The 16378-nt window shown below is 36.4% G+C and overlaps 1 protein-coding gene across 4 annotated transcripts in view; it reads left to right on the forward strand.

Moving 5' to 3' along the window:
- The window catches only part of AKAP1 (A-kinase anchoring protein 1), a 236336-nt gene extending 220247 nt beyond the window's left edge, over positions 1-16089 (forward strand). For 2 of the 4 annotated variants that reach the window (XM_053707531.1, XM_053707532.1), the window contains exons 8-11: positions 11260-11327; positions 13553-13626; positions 14250-14315; positions 15179-16053. In XM_053707531.1, the coding sequence (XP_053563506.1) occupies positions 11260-11327; positions 13553-13626; positions 14250-14315; positions 15179-15241 (271 nt within the window). In that variant the 3' untranslated portion in view covers positions 15242-16053. Of the gene's footprint in view, positions 1-11259; positions 11328-13552; positions 13627-14249; positions 14316-15178 lie in introns of all 4 variants that reach the window. The other 2 variants (XM_053707529.1, XM_053707530.1) reach the window with 1 other exon arrangement.
- The last annotated feature ends 289 nt before the right edge of the window (positions 16090-16378 follow it).

The raw sequence follows: 16378 nt of genomic DNA on the forward strand, positions 1-16378 counted from the left end.
TTATTTTCAGAGAGCAAATTGATCAATAAAATAAAATTCTATTTTCATAAATTTGTTATAATCGGCATATAACCCAATACAAATATATTTCCTTTTTCCTAAATTCGTGTTATACTAATGTTATTTGCATTAATTGTATGTATTGATTAATGGGAGCTTAGCAATTTTAAGACAAAGTAATTACTTTCTAAGAAATACTGGGGCGCACTCAGATTTCCTGTTTGTATTAGCCATTGAGGTTTTAACTGTTTTTTGAGTGCTTATTGCTAACCAAACAGCACCACCTACTGTGTGTTCCAAAAACATATTCCCTTAAACTAAGAGCCAGGCAGACATTTGAAACCTATATATGCATCTTGTAAAGCCCACTGTGGCATTCAGATAGAAACTTTCAACCAGTTCAATGAGGCAGGTGTGTAGAATTAGAATAAAGCACGTAGATTGATTCCTAGACCATAGTTTAGAAAATCCAAAGCATAGAGATTTTGTTCACTTGCCATAAGCCACTTGATGTTGCTTTGGCATCAAGTATCCTATGACAAGAAATAAAGCTAATCTACAGATCCTAGACAAACTCTTAAAAGTTTCATCCCCATTTATTATCAAATTTTATTTTTAATGAAATCAGAGAAAAATGGCAAAGTAGAAGAGTTATATGACAGACATCTGTGCGCATTCTTGTGAAGTGACACCATATATCCTGCAAGGTACATCTGCGATTATCCAAAAAGATAATTTGCTTAGAGAATTACCTTTTTGGGAACAGATTGTCAGTCCTTCTGTGAAGTTGGTACTTTGTGAAAAACACAAGTATACTAAATGGTTGAAAAATGATTTTATTCAAATCATGTTGTTGAATTTAGTCCAATATATCTATCAAAGTCAAATGCATTTATAGTGTACAAAACAAATGTAATACTCCATCTAGCAGAACGGCATGTTGTCTGTTCCCAGCTGTGTTCCTGGATGGATATGGAGAGATAGATGGATAGATAGTTGTAGGAAGCCGGCACAAATCTTCTATTTAAAATCCAAAATTTAATAGTACAGCTTAGTAAAAATTGTCGAACATGTTTCGGCTTGTGGCCTTAATCATAGACTTAAGTAAAAAAACACTCACATTTAAAATATATACAGTTGGCTGCATTTTCATTGTTTTTTCACTTAATTGCTCAATGCGAGAATTACTTAACCCTTTGTTGATCTGTCATTATTTACATATGGTGTTGCTGCAATATCATCCATTGTACTTGAAGTGATATTACTACAAATTATATTATTGTGAAGATTTAACGATATATTGCACCGTGCTTAATGTCTTAGAGGGTTCAGCTAATTTATAGCTATTTAGTTTCCTTTAAGCCAGATAGTAAGGCACTTGTCCTTAACATACAAGTATCTAAATAGTACCATTATAAATACTTCACTTGTGTTATGGTACTTGAGTATGTGGTAAGTTTACTACTCATATCGCTTAAAGCTAGAAAAGTAAAATAAATACATAAGTACACACTATTTGCGAATATAATATCTTAACAACTTTAGTGGGTGCCTAAACAAAAGCTTTTATGGATATACAAATCGCACTAGAAAAGTTCACTATTAGCTTAATGTACACGGGACTGCTTGGGCCCTAGTCCTAAAAACAGTTATAGACTCCCTAACATGTATCCAAGTAATAGTACTATTATCAATACTTAACTTATGTTCTGGTCTGTGTATATAGTACTTTCAATACTAATTTCCTCATGTTTGCTCTTGGCTTAAAAGGTAAGTGAGTGCACACTCATCTGGAAACACTATGTATTAATTTTATGTGTTTAACAGCTTTAGCATGTTACCTAGTTTAGTACTCTAAGTTGGCCACTAACACCAAGATGATTTTTTACTATTGGCTTTATATGCAAGGAACTGCTAAGGCCCTAAAATAGTCCTAATGACAATAACAGGCTCCTTAACTACTGTATAGTATATATTTATATATTTTGCCAGGGTGTCAGAAGAAGTAGATACAATCCAAACGTAGTAGAATCCTCACTTACTGGACTTATAGTAAAGTGGTTTATTAAAGTGATGTTTCGTAGCGCAATGGCCCCTTCCTCACACAAACAAAAACAAGTGAATCTACAAACATTATATAGTCTTATGTCCAACCCCCTCACTTAAATGGCCACCTATACTGAACAAATTAATACTGGAGTATAGGCTATTGAATAGCTTAAGTATACACAGCTAGCAGAAGAGATTACACTCTCAGTGGGATGCAGGATAGTTAAGTAATAAAATGATCATTTCTTTCATGTAATTAGCAAGAGTCCATGAGCTAGTGACGTGTGGGATATACATTCCTACCAGGAGGGGCAAAGTTTCCCAAACCTCAAAATGCCTATAAATACACCCCTCACCACACCCACAAATCAGTTTTACAAACTTTGCCTCCTATGGAGGTGGTGAAGTAAGTTTGTGCTAGATTCTACGTTGATATGCGCTCCGCAGCAGGTTGGAGCCCGGTTTTCCTCTCAGCGTGCAGTGAATGTCAGAGGGATGTGAGGAGTGTATTGCCTATTTGAATTCAATGATCTCCTTCTACGGGGTCTATTTCATAGGTTCTCTGTTATCGGTCGTAGAGATTCATCTCTTACCTCCCTTTTCAGATCGACGATATACTCTTATATATACCATTACCTCTACTGATTCTCGTTTCAGTACTGGTTTGGCTTTCTACTACATGTAGATGAGTGTCCAGGGGTAAGTAAGTCTTATTTTCTGTGACACTCTAAGCTATGGTTGGGCACTTTTATATAAAGTTCTAAATATATGTGTTCAAACATTTATTTGCCTTGACTCAGGATGTTCAACGTTCCTTATTGCAGACAGTCAGTTTCATATTTGGGATAATGCATATGAATAAATCAATTTTTTTCTTACCTAGGGTATTGTGGTATTTCCTTATTTGGACGATATCTTGGTACTTGCTCAGTCTTCACATTTAGCAGAATCTCATACGAATCGACTTGTGTTGTTTCTTCGAGATCATGGTTGGAGGATCAATTTACCGAAAAGTTAATTGATTCCTCAGACAAGGGTAACCTTTTTAGGTTTCCAGATAGATTTAGTGTCCATGACTCTGTCTCTGACAGACAAGGGACGTCTAAAATTGATCTCAGCTTGTCGAAACCTTCAGTCTCAATCATTCCCTTCGGTAGCCTTATGCATGGAAATTCTAGGTCTTATGACTGCTGCATCGGACGCGATCCCCTTTGCTCGTTTTCACATGCGACCTCTTCAGCTCTGTATGCTGAACCAGTGGTGCAGGGATTACACAGATATCTCAATTAATATCTTTAAAACCGATTGTACAACACTCTCTGACGTGGTGGACAGATCACCATCGTTTAATTCAGGGGGCTTCTTTTGTTCTTCCGACCTGGACTGTAATTTCAACAGATGCAAGTCTGACAGGTTGGGGAGCTGTTTGGGGGTCTCTGGCAGCACAAGGGGTTTGGGAATCTCAGGAGGTGAGATTACCAATCAATATTTTGGAACTCCGTGCAATTTTCAGAGCTCTTCAGTCATGGCCTCTTCTAAAGAGAGAATCGTTCATTTGTTTTCAGACAGACAATGTCACAACTGTGGCATATATCAATCATCAAGGAGGGACTCACAGTCCTCTGGCTATGAAAGAAGTATCTCGAATACTGGTATGGGCGGAATCCAGCTCCTGTCTAATTTCTGCGGTTCATATCCCAGGTATAGACAATTGGGAAGCGGATTATCTCAGTCGCCAAACGTTACATCCGGGCGAATGGTCTCTTCACCCAGAGGTATTTCTTCAGATTGTTTAAATGTGGGGACTTCCAGAAATAGATCTGATGGCTTCTCATCTAAACAAGAAACTTCCCAGGTATCTGTCAAGATCCAGGGATCCTCTAGCGGAAGCAGTGGATGCATTGTCACTTCCTTGGAAGTATCATCCTGCCTATATCTTTCCGCCTCTAGTTCTTCTTCCAAGAGTAATCTCCAAGATTCTGAAGGAATGCTCGTTTGTTCTGCTGGTGGCTCCAGCATGGCCTCGCAGGTTTTGGTATGTGGATCTTGTCCGGATGGCCTCTTGCCAACCATGGACTCTTCCGTTAAGACCAGACCTTTTGTCGCAAGGTCCTTTTTACCATCAGGATCTCAAATTTTTAAATTTAAAGGTATGGAGATTGAACGCTTGATTCTTAGTCAAAGAGGTTTCTCTGACTCTGTGATTAATACTATGTTACAGGCTCGTAAATCTGTATCTAGGAAGATACATTATCGAGTCTGGAAGACTTACATTTCTTGGTGTCTTTCTCATAATTTTTCCTGGCATTCTTTTAGAATTCCGAGAATTTTACAGTTTCTTCAGGATGGTTTGGATAAGGGTTTGTCTGCAAGTTCCTTGAAAGGACAAATCTCTGCTCTTTCTGTTCTTTTTCACAGAAAGATTGCTAATCTTCCTGATATTCATTGTTTTGTACAGGCTTTGGTTCGTATAAAACCTGTCATTAAGTCAATTTCTCCTCATTGGAGTTTGAATTTGGTTCTGGGGGCTCTTCAAGCTCCTCCGTTTGCTATGCATTCGCTGGATATTAAATTACTTTCTTGGAAAGTTTTGTTTCTTTTGGCCATCTCTTCTGCTAGAAGAGTTTCTGAATTATCTGCTCTTTCTTGTGAGTCTTCTTTTCTGATTTTTCATCAGGATAAGGCGGTGTTGCAAACTTCTTTTAAATTTTTACCTAAGGTTGTGAATTCTAACAACATTAGCAGAGAAATTGTGGTTCCTTCTTTGTGTCCTAATCCTAAGAACTCTAAGGAAAGATCGTTGCATTCTTTGGATGTAGTTAGAGCTTTGAAATATTATGTTGAAGCTACTAAAGATTTCCGAAAGACTTCTAGTCTATTTGTTATCTTTTCCGGTTCTAGGAAAGGTCAGAAGGCTTCTGCCATTTCTTTGGCATCTTGGTTAAAGTCTTTGATTCATCATGCTTATGTCGAGTCGGGTAGAACTCCGCCTCAAAGGATTACAGCTCATTAGACTAGGTCAGTCTCTACTTCCTGGGCATTTAGGAATGAAGCTTCGGTTGATCAGATTTGCAAAGCAGCAACTTGGTCTTCTTTGCATACTTTTACTAAATTCTACCATTTTGATGTGTTTTCTTCTTCTGAAGCAGTTTTTGGTAGAAAAGTACTTCAGGCAGCTGTTTCAGTTTGATTCTTCTGCTTATAATTTCAGTTTTTTTCATTATAAGATTTAAACTTTGTTTTGGGTGTGGATTATTTTCAGCGGAATTGGCTGTCTTTATTTTTTCCCTCCCTTTCTAGTGACTCTTGCGTGGAAGATCCACATCTTGGTTATTCATTATCCCATACGTCACTAGCTCATGGACTCTTGCTAATTACATGAAAGAAAACATAATTTATGTAAGAACTTACCTGATAAATTCATTTCTTTCATATTAGCAAGAGTCCATGAGGCCCACCCTTTTTTGTGGTGGTTATGATCTTTTTGTATAAAGCACAATTATTCCAATTCCTTATTTTTTATGCTTTCGCACTTTTTTCTTATCACCCCACTTCTTGGCTATTCGTTAAACTGATTTGTGGGTGTGGTGAGGGGTGTATTTATAGGCATTTTGAGGTTTGGGAAACTTTGCCCCTCCTGGTAGGAATGTATATCCCATACGTCACTAGCTCATGGACTCTTGCTAATATGAAAGAAATGAATTTATCAGGTAAGTTCTTACATAAATTATGTTTTTTACTCACATCTCCATCTGCTTTCTTATTTTTTAATAGCGTATCCCTATCATTTGATTCAACAGAGATCATAGTTTTCAATAGATTTGATTCGTTGTAACATTTAGAGCAAAATTTATTTTTCACAACACCAGCTTCCTGTTTATAATCATTTACTTTAGAACAATTGCTCCTAATTCTAGTGAACTGGCTCTTAGGAATATTCTTTATCCACTTCTTATAATGTCCACTTTTTGCATGAAGTAAACCATTACTATCCACATCTTTTCTATAGTTTTTAGTGAGAATTTCATTATTTTCTATAAAGATGCTTAGATCCAGAAATTCAATGCTATGAGTCTGAATGTTACTAACCAATTTTATGTTACTTATTTGAGTTCAAGTATTCTATAAATCTTTCTGCTTCAGTTACAGAACTGTCCCAAATCATGAACACATCAATGAAGCATTTGTAGAAAATTAACTGTTTTTTTAAATTTTGTTATCATTCCAAATTAAATTCTCTTCAAACAGCCCCATAAATAGATTTACGTATGATGGGGCAAATTTTGTCCTCATCGCTGTTCCGCATTTTTGATGGTAGTAATTTTTTTCAAATAAAAATTGTGTTTGAGCACATATCTAATGCATTTTTCAAGAAATATCTGTTTATTGGGGAAAGTACCTTTCTTGTATAAAAAATATTTACACGCCTCTACACCTAAATCGTGCGGAATTATAGTGTAGAGCGATGTAACATCACATGTAATTAAATGCATTCCTTCCCTCCAACTAACATTCTTTAATTCATGTATTGGATGTATACTATCTCAAGTGGGATCTTAATTCTAGAACTAAAGGATTAAGGAAATAGTCTATATTGCTAGAGAGATTTGCAGTCAGAGAATCAATCCCTGACACTATGGGTCTACCAGGCGGATTTTCCAAGGATTTATGGATTTTCGGTAAATGATACATGACCGCTATTTTTGGATGTTCTTGATAGAATTTAAATTCATCAGTAGTTATAACCTTTTCATTAAGTCCCATATTTAATACATTATTTGTCACTTAAAAATATCTAAGTTGGATCAGATTTCAACTTCTCATAAGTAACACTATCACCCAAAAGGCGCATTGCCTCTAATACATAAGCATCTCTATCCTGAATAACAATTCCTCCGCCCTTATCGGCCAGCCGAATACTGATGTGTCTATTATCCATCAATGTTTTCAAACTTTTTCTTTTACTTCTTGTTAGATTATCAGCTATATTTACATCTAACTGTAGTTTTTCTGGGTCTTTGTCCCACTAAGTTCTTACAAGTTTTAATATATTCACCTTGGGCGTATGTGGGATAAAAGGTAGATTGCTTTTGCATGTTACTATGGATACAAATTTCACCATCCGTATTGATATTTAGTTCAATATTAGATTCCTCTTGTAATACATTAAGGGTTTCAAGGGTATTATCATCTCCCGTAAGAAAGCCTTTATATTTATCAGCATACTGGGTTTCTTTATTGACAAAATACATTTTTAATGTGATATTTCTAATAAATCTTTGAAAATCTATATAATCCTGGAATTTATCAATTCCCTTTCTGGGGGCAAAAGACAACCCTTTACTCAAGTGTCATAGAGCTACTGTCTAATGATTGAGGACAGATTATATATACTGGCTTTATTTAGTTCAACCTTGCGCTTTTGTAGTTTTTTTCTTCCCCCTCTACATCCCCGTTTTGATTGAACTTTCTTTTACTGTATTGTCTCTCCTGTTCCCTTGCATAATTCTCCTCCCCTCGATACCTTTCCCTTCTCTGATATGGGTTCTGTTCCCACCTCTGTTCCCTCCATGTTTCTGACTTTGATTTCCACTTGGTCATTTTCTTTGCGGATTGAAAAGGAGCTATAAAAGGTCTACTATTGGTATTAACATTACTGGTTTTTGGTCTTGCGCCCTCATTGTAAACATCCCTATCATCCAGTTAAAATTTCATATCTATTTTGATAATTCATTCTATTACCACCTTCATTATTATCTTTCACTTTTAGTGGTTTATTTTTATGTCCCAGATCCCTTATTTCTTTATTAGGAGCAATTCTTGGTGTTGTTTTTTCTCTATTATAACTACTATTACGATCTTTACCAATATTCTTGTTATCGTCATTATTTCCTATTTCTCTCCTCCTATTATCTGTAGTAACATTTACTTTACCTGATTTTAGTACATATGCTGGGAAATAAGTTTTATCCGTTGCTACTTTCTTATTTTGTGGTCTAGACTAGCGGTTACCAAACCGTGGTCCATGAACCACTGGTGGTCCACGAGAAGATGTTGGTGGTCCTTAGCACCATCAAGCAGGAATTAATAACCTCTGATGGTGTCACCCCCATCGCGCTGCAACTCTCTACAGTGCCTGGCTGAACATCAGTGAAAACCAACGGAGTAGGAGTTAAATTACAATCTCCCTACGCACGTTGCGTAGTACTATGCAACTTGCGTAGCTATATTGTATTAACACCTCCTGTCCTGCGCGCTGCTCACAGGAAGATGATTCCATTCTAAACTGGCAGAGGTTGGTGTAGTCTTGGCTTGAAATAATGGAATTAAAGTATATATAAAAAAAAGAAAATCTTGTATTTAATTTATTTTCTTCCCTTTACCTGTCTCTTTGTAGTAGTTTTCCTTCAGATGGAATTACATCACTGTTTGTCTTCATCCCCTCCATCTTCTTTATTTTTATTAAATATTATTTTTAATTCTAATAATTTTCCTGCGCACAGCCATTCCACCTGAATTCCAGTAATTGCCATCCAGCAGATCAGCTATATCCCACCAGTATTGTAGTAAATGCCAGTAAAATCAGTTGTGGTTAGCTCACATCCATATTGAGAGCTTTTTGATATAAACTTAATTTATGACTCCAGTGTCTTTCCATGATCATTAGTAGTTTTGAATAATTCCTTACTGTGGAGGTAACTTGGAAGTCTTGTGGTCCTTTTAAACATAATTCTTTTTTCCCACTTTCTGCCTCTCTCCGTTTCTAGCTCAAAAGTTGGCACTCACCCTTCATCTGTCATTTGGAATTATTCTCTCAGTTCTGTCAATCAGTTAATTCCAAAAAATAATTCTTAAAAATGTGTAAATATATACTAGTTATGTATGTATGGTTTGTACCTTTTTAAAAAATAAAATAAAATCATGTTAGTGGTCCAGGGATTCAAAATTGTGAGTTTAGTGGTCCATTAGTCTAGACCAGTGGTCGCCAACCTTTCAGCCCTGACACCATATTGTTAGCTTTCAGTAGCGGTTAAGATTCTGACCACATGTGTGAAGTGTTAGATTTTTTTAGTAGAATTTTTTTAAAGCTGAAAGACACTAGTCATAACCATCTGATCTTTATCTCCACCATACAATTATCTGTTGACGCTAACTATCCATATATAGTTCAGTTAATAGCCATAATCGGTGCTTGGCAACTTAAAAGGCTCCCACTAGCCCTCTCCCTTCCCTTTACATGTTTCTCCAGAAAACCAGCTTTCTCAAAAGGCGAGGCCCTGCGGTGTCTTTTTGTTATGTTCGTCACGCCCCTTTGTTTTGAATTAGCTTACATTGGGCATATGTGTATTCTGGCTTAGCTTCTAAAAATTGTTGGGCATAAAGGTTTGTTTGCTTTGCCAGATTTTCAAAGAAGCTGTCTGGCAGAAACGGTTTCAGATTATCAATTGGCTCACCAGAAGGCATGTCACAGGTGATTCCAGGTTTTACTATAAAAGGGAGCACATCAGGAACTTCCAAATTTGGAGGTACCCTCACAGATTCCTCTGATACAAGGTCTTGAAAGGCTGGATAAGTCATCAATATCAAAGGCAGTCTGCGTCTCATCGGATGTAGTGGCAGTTTCACTGTCTGACTACAAGTTTTCTGTAGGCCTCCTCGGCATTATATAAATGTGCCATTTTTTATGGCAATTTTTTTTTTTTTTTTTTATTAGCACTTTTTTGTTAAAATAAGAAAAAAAAAAAAAATTAAAAAAAAATCTCCCTTTCAATACACCTTTACCAGGTTCAAACTGTAACTCTAATTCAACCTCCCCCCAAACCCTAACAGCAACCCTAAAGACATTAGGGGGTGTGACTTGTTGCAATCAGGCTTAACATTAATCAAAAACCTCAAATTACCTCAATTAATTTATTGCATTAAAAAATGGCCAAATAAGCTTAAAAAAATATTAGTCAGGTCTGATCATCAATAATCACAGTGAAGGTTCTGTGATCAAAGGTTTAACATTATGCTAAAACCCTGAACCTTTACCCCAACACTAAATAAAGTATTAACTATCTACGGTATTATTAAAAGTATTAACTATTTAAAGGGGATGGGGGAGAAGAAAAATCAGCCCTGGTCATCACAGATCACAATGCTGACTGGAATGACGATGAAGGGTCTGATCAAGGGGTTCCTGTTACCCTAAAACCCCAAAGCCTTACACTAAATAATGAATACTTACCTAATAATTATTAAAATTATGAACTATTTAAAAAAAAAAAAAAAATCAGCCCTGATCACCACAGATCACATGTAATGATCACAGTGGCAGGGCTATTATGAAGGTTTTAATTATTTGTGGGATTTTTTGTGTGTAGATGACAATTCAGCTCAAAAAACAATGTAGCAACAGCGCCGCCTCTCAACTCTTTCTGGAGTACTTCTGTTAAATTAACATTCTGATTGCTTTGATTTGCGATAACATGACTGCCTGGGCTGTGACTGACCCCGGGCGCACTGCCTCCGTTGTGAGGCATGTTCCTGTGCTGCAGTTGGGAGAAGCTGGCGATTCTCTCACAATGTGCTGCAAAAGTACTTACCATTACCTCACTAGGTTTCTTAAGACCCTGTATTTGCGTGACCTAATGATACGTCTAAAAATCGCAAGGGGGTTAGAGGGTAATTATATTCGAAAAATGACGTTCTAATCTGTTAGATCATTAGTATCCTGCAATGGGGTTAAACACACAGTAGAAATACCACTTGTGACTCGCGGTGCACTGCTGGTCCTAAGCGCAACTCCCCTATGATCAAATCAACAGTGCTATCCACACGACTCAGATGTGCAACTAGCATTGCTGATTGGATCACCTGCGTTTTCTGCTCGAGACCAGCAGTGCACTGCACATCATTAAACGGTTAGTTCTACTGTGTGTTTAACCCCATTGCAGGAGTTAAATACACACTATATTCTATCGCAGGGTCGATAGAATAATAAAATGCTCTAAACTGTAAGCGCATGTAAATTTTAAAACTATTGTAATGGCTCTTTAAAGGTACAATTGTAATGCAGCATTGTGTGACAAACCACCCTTTTACGTTTTACATTTATTAACAGTATTGATAATGGCACTTGATGAACATTGGGATTTTTAAGCTGCACAATTAATCTAGTGAATTGTTCTATGTAAATATGCTAATTCTAGTCACCTTTTTCTCCAGGTCGGATTTTGTTACCCTGCCTTTCCAAGGGGCAGAAGTTCTATTGGACAATGTAATTCCTCTTGCAGGTAAGAGCCACCCTGGCATTTTGCTTTTCTAGGAGATTCATGCACACTTCACCCAGGCTTTCAGGCTGGTTTTCATCTGATATAGGAAGCCAGGTTAATACTTTAACAAGTTTATCTAGAACATGTGCACATACTTTCTGTGGGTTGGTGTTTAAAATAACTTGTCTTGGTGGGTAATTATGTAAAGTCACAAAGATGAGAGCTTTCTCTTTAGTTCATATGTCAATGTTTTGATCACCAAGTTAGAGACAGTCCACTTGAAAGATAGATCTGTTTATTACCAATTCCCCAGTTTTGCATAACCAACAGCTATATTAATACACCTTTTACCTCTGTAATTACCTTGTATCTAAGCCTCTGTAGACTGCCCCCTTATCTCAGTGCTTTTTACTAACTTACAATTCAGCCAATTAGTGCTGACCACAGGAGTGTGCACAATGTTATCTGTGGCACACATTAACTAGCACTGTCTAGCTGCGAAAATAATCAAATTCACTGTGATAAGAGGCGGCCTTCAAGGGCTTTGAAATCAGCATATGAGACTACCTACTTTAAGCCTTCCACACAGAATACCAAAAGAACAGAGCAAATTTGATTATAAAAGTAAATTGGAAAGTTGCTTAAAATTGTATGCCCTATCTGAATCAGAAGTTTAATTTTGACTTCACTGTCCCTTTAAGACCACTCAAAGACTTAACAGACCAAGTTTTGGAAAGATCTTGGTCCCATTATACGGTCGTTGAGTACTCTGGTTGGATACTTATAAAAATACTCTTGCCCACATTTCTTTGCATTTATGCCCACATTTCTTTGCATTTGTTTAGAACACCCAACTCTACAACTTGCCAATGGCTTTATCCTTAAGGACTGTATGAATAGATCGCTTTGTGATTACCAATTCTCCATTAAACACTTTGGTTTTAGGGGAGCCTCTAACTAGGTATTTTGTGGGCACAGTGTTTTCTCAGCTTTGTATGATGATGCTGGTCATTGTGTTTTAAAGGAACAGTAAAGTCAAAATTAAAATGTATTGTGTAATTTAAACAACTTTCCAGTTTACTTCTATTATCAATTTGCTGCATTCTTTGTTGATATATATATTCCATGCCACTGTTTCGCTGACCAACTTTGGGTTTCTCACTGAAATTATTTATACAGCTACTGTACTACATTAATAAGACAAATGATTGTAATAGGTGCTGTGGTCCCCATTGTTCAGAAATAGCAGACATGCATGGCTTTACAATTAGAAGGCCACTAATTGCAACTGTGCAGCACACTTAAGTGAAGGGGTTAATTAGCTGTTAAGAGTAATAGTATTTTAATGAAGAGATTACCCTCCCACCTCCCTGATCCCTCCCAAACAGCTCTCTTCCCCCTACGCCCACACTTGTTAGTCTTCCAGTATTAAGTTTAGGGGGGGGGGTTCTGCTCTTCTTTTTTTTTTTTCTTTTTTTTATTGTATTCATTTTCTGCAGTATAGGATCTCCTTACCCCTCCCACTTCCCTGATCCCTCCTACAACTCCCTAACCCTCCACCCACCCAGTGGTGTCTGCCGTCTTAGCTACTGACTATCCGTACCCAGTTTATAGGTTGATTTTTTTTATTTTTAGGTTTTTAATTACTTTTTTTTTTAAGTAGTGTAGCGGTCGTCTGTCTGTCCCCCTGTGATTGCTACTGTAGGGCTGCCCCACCCTTATTACCCATTTTTCTGTAGTGTAGCAACCCCATCACTCCCTCTTCCATCCACACTTTCTGTAGGTAGCGTCCTGCCCCTCCCTCCATACCTCCCACCAGCACAAACACAGATCTTTACAGACAGTGACACAGATCATGTCACTGTCTAACGATCAGGGAGTCTGTATTCATATGGTAACTGATCACTGATCATGCTTTTACCATATGAAGGCAGATGCCTGCAGCCCAGAAAGAGTAAGTGTTGGTTGTCACTCAACAGACTTCTTGAGCTTCCTGAAGTTCGGACATATATACATTATGTGGTACGATGGGCTATGTACTGTTTGACTTTTAGCTACGTTTGATTGGTGCAAGGGGTTTATTGAGTTTGGTTTGTATGTGTAGTCTGTGATTTGTTTCTCTTATTACAGGTAGTCATATATTGTGTATATGCGGGTGTGTAAGAATGTTTTCTATAAAATATTCTTTTCTCTCAATAACATATTCATTAATTTTGTAACTTTTTTTTTAAATTTTTTATTTTTAGGTGAGGATCACTTTTCTTCAGAAGCAGATGCTGCTGTAAATGAACTGACAAAAGGCACATCTTTACTTGCGCAGGTATATAAATAATGCAAATAATTTTTAAAAAAATGTTTAAACCAGGTTTCAACTAGGGCTTTTTATTGCATCTGACAGCCTTTTTTTTTCTCATATTTAGCAGAAAAGTCATATTGTGTGATATGGGTTTCTGCAAGTTCTCTATTTAATCCTATGGTTCATTGCTCAAATTAGCTGGTCTCTTTTGTTTCCTCAATAAGGCAGATGCCATTCAAACTTGCTATGCTGTATTCATACCAAAGAATATATTTACTTAAAGGAACACAGAACTCATGTTCAACAGTGTCTTTAAATGTAAATTACAAAACCCTTTTATTTTGGTTTTTAAAATTCGCTTCCTTATAACAATCTTTTTATGCCAACTTTCCAACATTTCTGTGAGTTGCAGCTATTTTGTGGTGTTACGGAGGTAGTAATTGAGGTTTGGAAAAGCTGTATTTAAGACCCACATCACTTATTTTGCATGCAGAGAGATTACTGCTCTTTCACATGCATTATGGATTTCCCGCTTCCTCCTCAGTTTAGCTCAAAAATAAACTTGTTTAAACCATAAAGGTTCTCTGGGAAAGGGAGCAACTTTTTATAGTATATGATTTTTCCTTACAAAAATGTTTTTCTTTCAGGTTACAAATTATGACAGTGCAACAAGTCTTCCACTCATTCAGTTATGGAGCATGATGGCAGATGAGGTATTAAATGTGCATAATGTTAAAGGGACATAAACACCCCCAAATGTTCTTTCATTATTCAGATAGAAGTAAATTGGAAAGTTGATTAAAATTATATATCAAATTTGCTTCATTCTCTTTGTTTCCTTTGTTAAAGGAGCAGCAATGTACTACTGGGAACTAGCTGGTGAGCCAATGACAAGACATACAAGCGCAGCCACCAATAGGTAGCTAGCTCCCAGTAGTGCATTGCTGTTCCTGAGCCTACATAGGTATAGTATACCAAGAGAACAAAGCAAATGAGATAATAGAAGTAACATGGAAAGTTTATTAAAATTGTATGATCGGGGGAAAGAAATTGGTTTTATGTCCCTTTTAAGGAATTTATAGTCTTATGATGTTGCCAGTTTTAGAGGCACAACCACCAGGCAGAGGGTTATGCTTTAGGGTATGGTCAATCTGAAAAATCTTATTAACCCCATTCTGCATTGTTAGAATGGGATTTCAGGAATCTAATACAACAAATATTTGGAAAAAAAAAGTAATTTTATGTTGGTATGCAGTGTCTTTATGTAAAATCACACCCATTTGCAGTAATTTTATGTTGGTATGCAGTGTCTTTATGTAAAATCACACCCATTTGCAGTAATTTTATGTTGGTATGCAGTGTCTATGTAAAATCACACCCATTTGCAGTTAGCCCACTTGATTTATAAGAGTTGTTTTCATCTGTTTTTTGTTAACACATTTTTGCTGTTGTATTCTAACAATAAATTCGTATGGTACAGAGTGTACATATAATGGTATTTTATTCGCTTATGCTACAGTCTTTAGTTCTATAATGAAAATGTTTTCTTAAAGCCATAAATTTTTTCTACTTTTAGGTGGCGTCTATCAACTGCACCCTAGTGGAGAGAGGCTTTGCACAGTGGATAGACAGCTATTAACAAGCCCCAATACAACTTTTAAACCAGAAATAAAGTACTGCATCTTTATTGGGCTTGGAACATGGAAAGGACCGTTCATGGGGGAAAAAAAAGGATATTAAAAGCCATACTTTTTAAAGCAGTAACCTATGTACTGGTCTTGCCTTAACATTTCATCAACTATATATGGCAGCAGTGAAATATTTATTTATTCATAGTTAATATGCTCAATGATCTGTCTCTACTACAATACATATGGCAGACTATAAAAGGGCTATTTGCTATTGAATGAGTGGTGAAACAGAATTATAAGCTGGTTTATGTGACTTACATTTATGGAGAGTTAACCTACATCGCTTACTTTCTGTGCATCTATTTCTACAACATTCTGTCTGCCAAGTCTCTCGTAATTTATCATTTTTGTAACTGTGCAAAACATTGTAAATATAGATAAAAAAATCAATGTAATATTTTGTATTGAAACACATTCAAAAAAGGAACTTTGTGTTCCTAAATTTTGTCGACTTTTGCTTAACAGTTTCTAGGACCGAATCATGCATTTTCTGGAAATCTGTGTACAAACATGAGTGGTGTGCTTAAATATACTGTATGGTCATGTGATAATTTGCTACTTCGCTGTACAAATGTAAAAAGAAACAAAAAATGAACATTATATTGCAAGGGTGTGATCTTTTTTTATTTCATGAGAAATGTATTTTTAAATATGTTAAATTAATATAAATCCACTGGAAAGTTAACTGTAAAATGAATTTTCCTGAACCTGTGGTGACCGGGAGGAAAGATGAAATAATAAAGCACTAAGTAAAGCATAACGTATTAACTGAATGTTGCTACTTTATAGGAGTAAATCGAAATGTTTTGTGTGGTTTTTTTTCTTTAATCACGCCATTGTAAGAGTAAAATAGTTTAATTTGATTAGATAACACAAATTACAGCTTTTGTGCACTTGGTGGATATTGGGTGTGAGCTGGGTAATTTAGCATTTCTTCCCTTTTTACATTGATTTTATAGGGTTCTGGAACAATATACTGTCCACAAGCCATTACTTCAGGGATTCAACTCCTGGCCACTGGGAGGAGGCAAAAATACCCCAAGAACTTTTAATTCCTCACACGTCTCTACTACCTCTATTGTGTA

Source organism: Bombina bombina, chromosome 3 (assembly GCF_027579735.1).
Source record: "Bombina bombina isolate aBomBom1 chromosome 3, aBomBom1.pri, whole genome shotgun sequence".
Classification (NCBI taxonomy): Eukaryota; Metazoa; Chordata; class Amphibia; order Anura; family Bombinatoridae; genus Bombina; species Bombina bombina.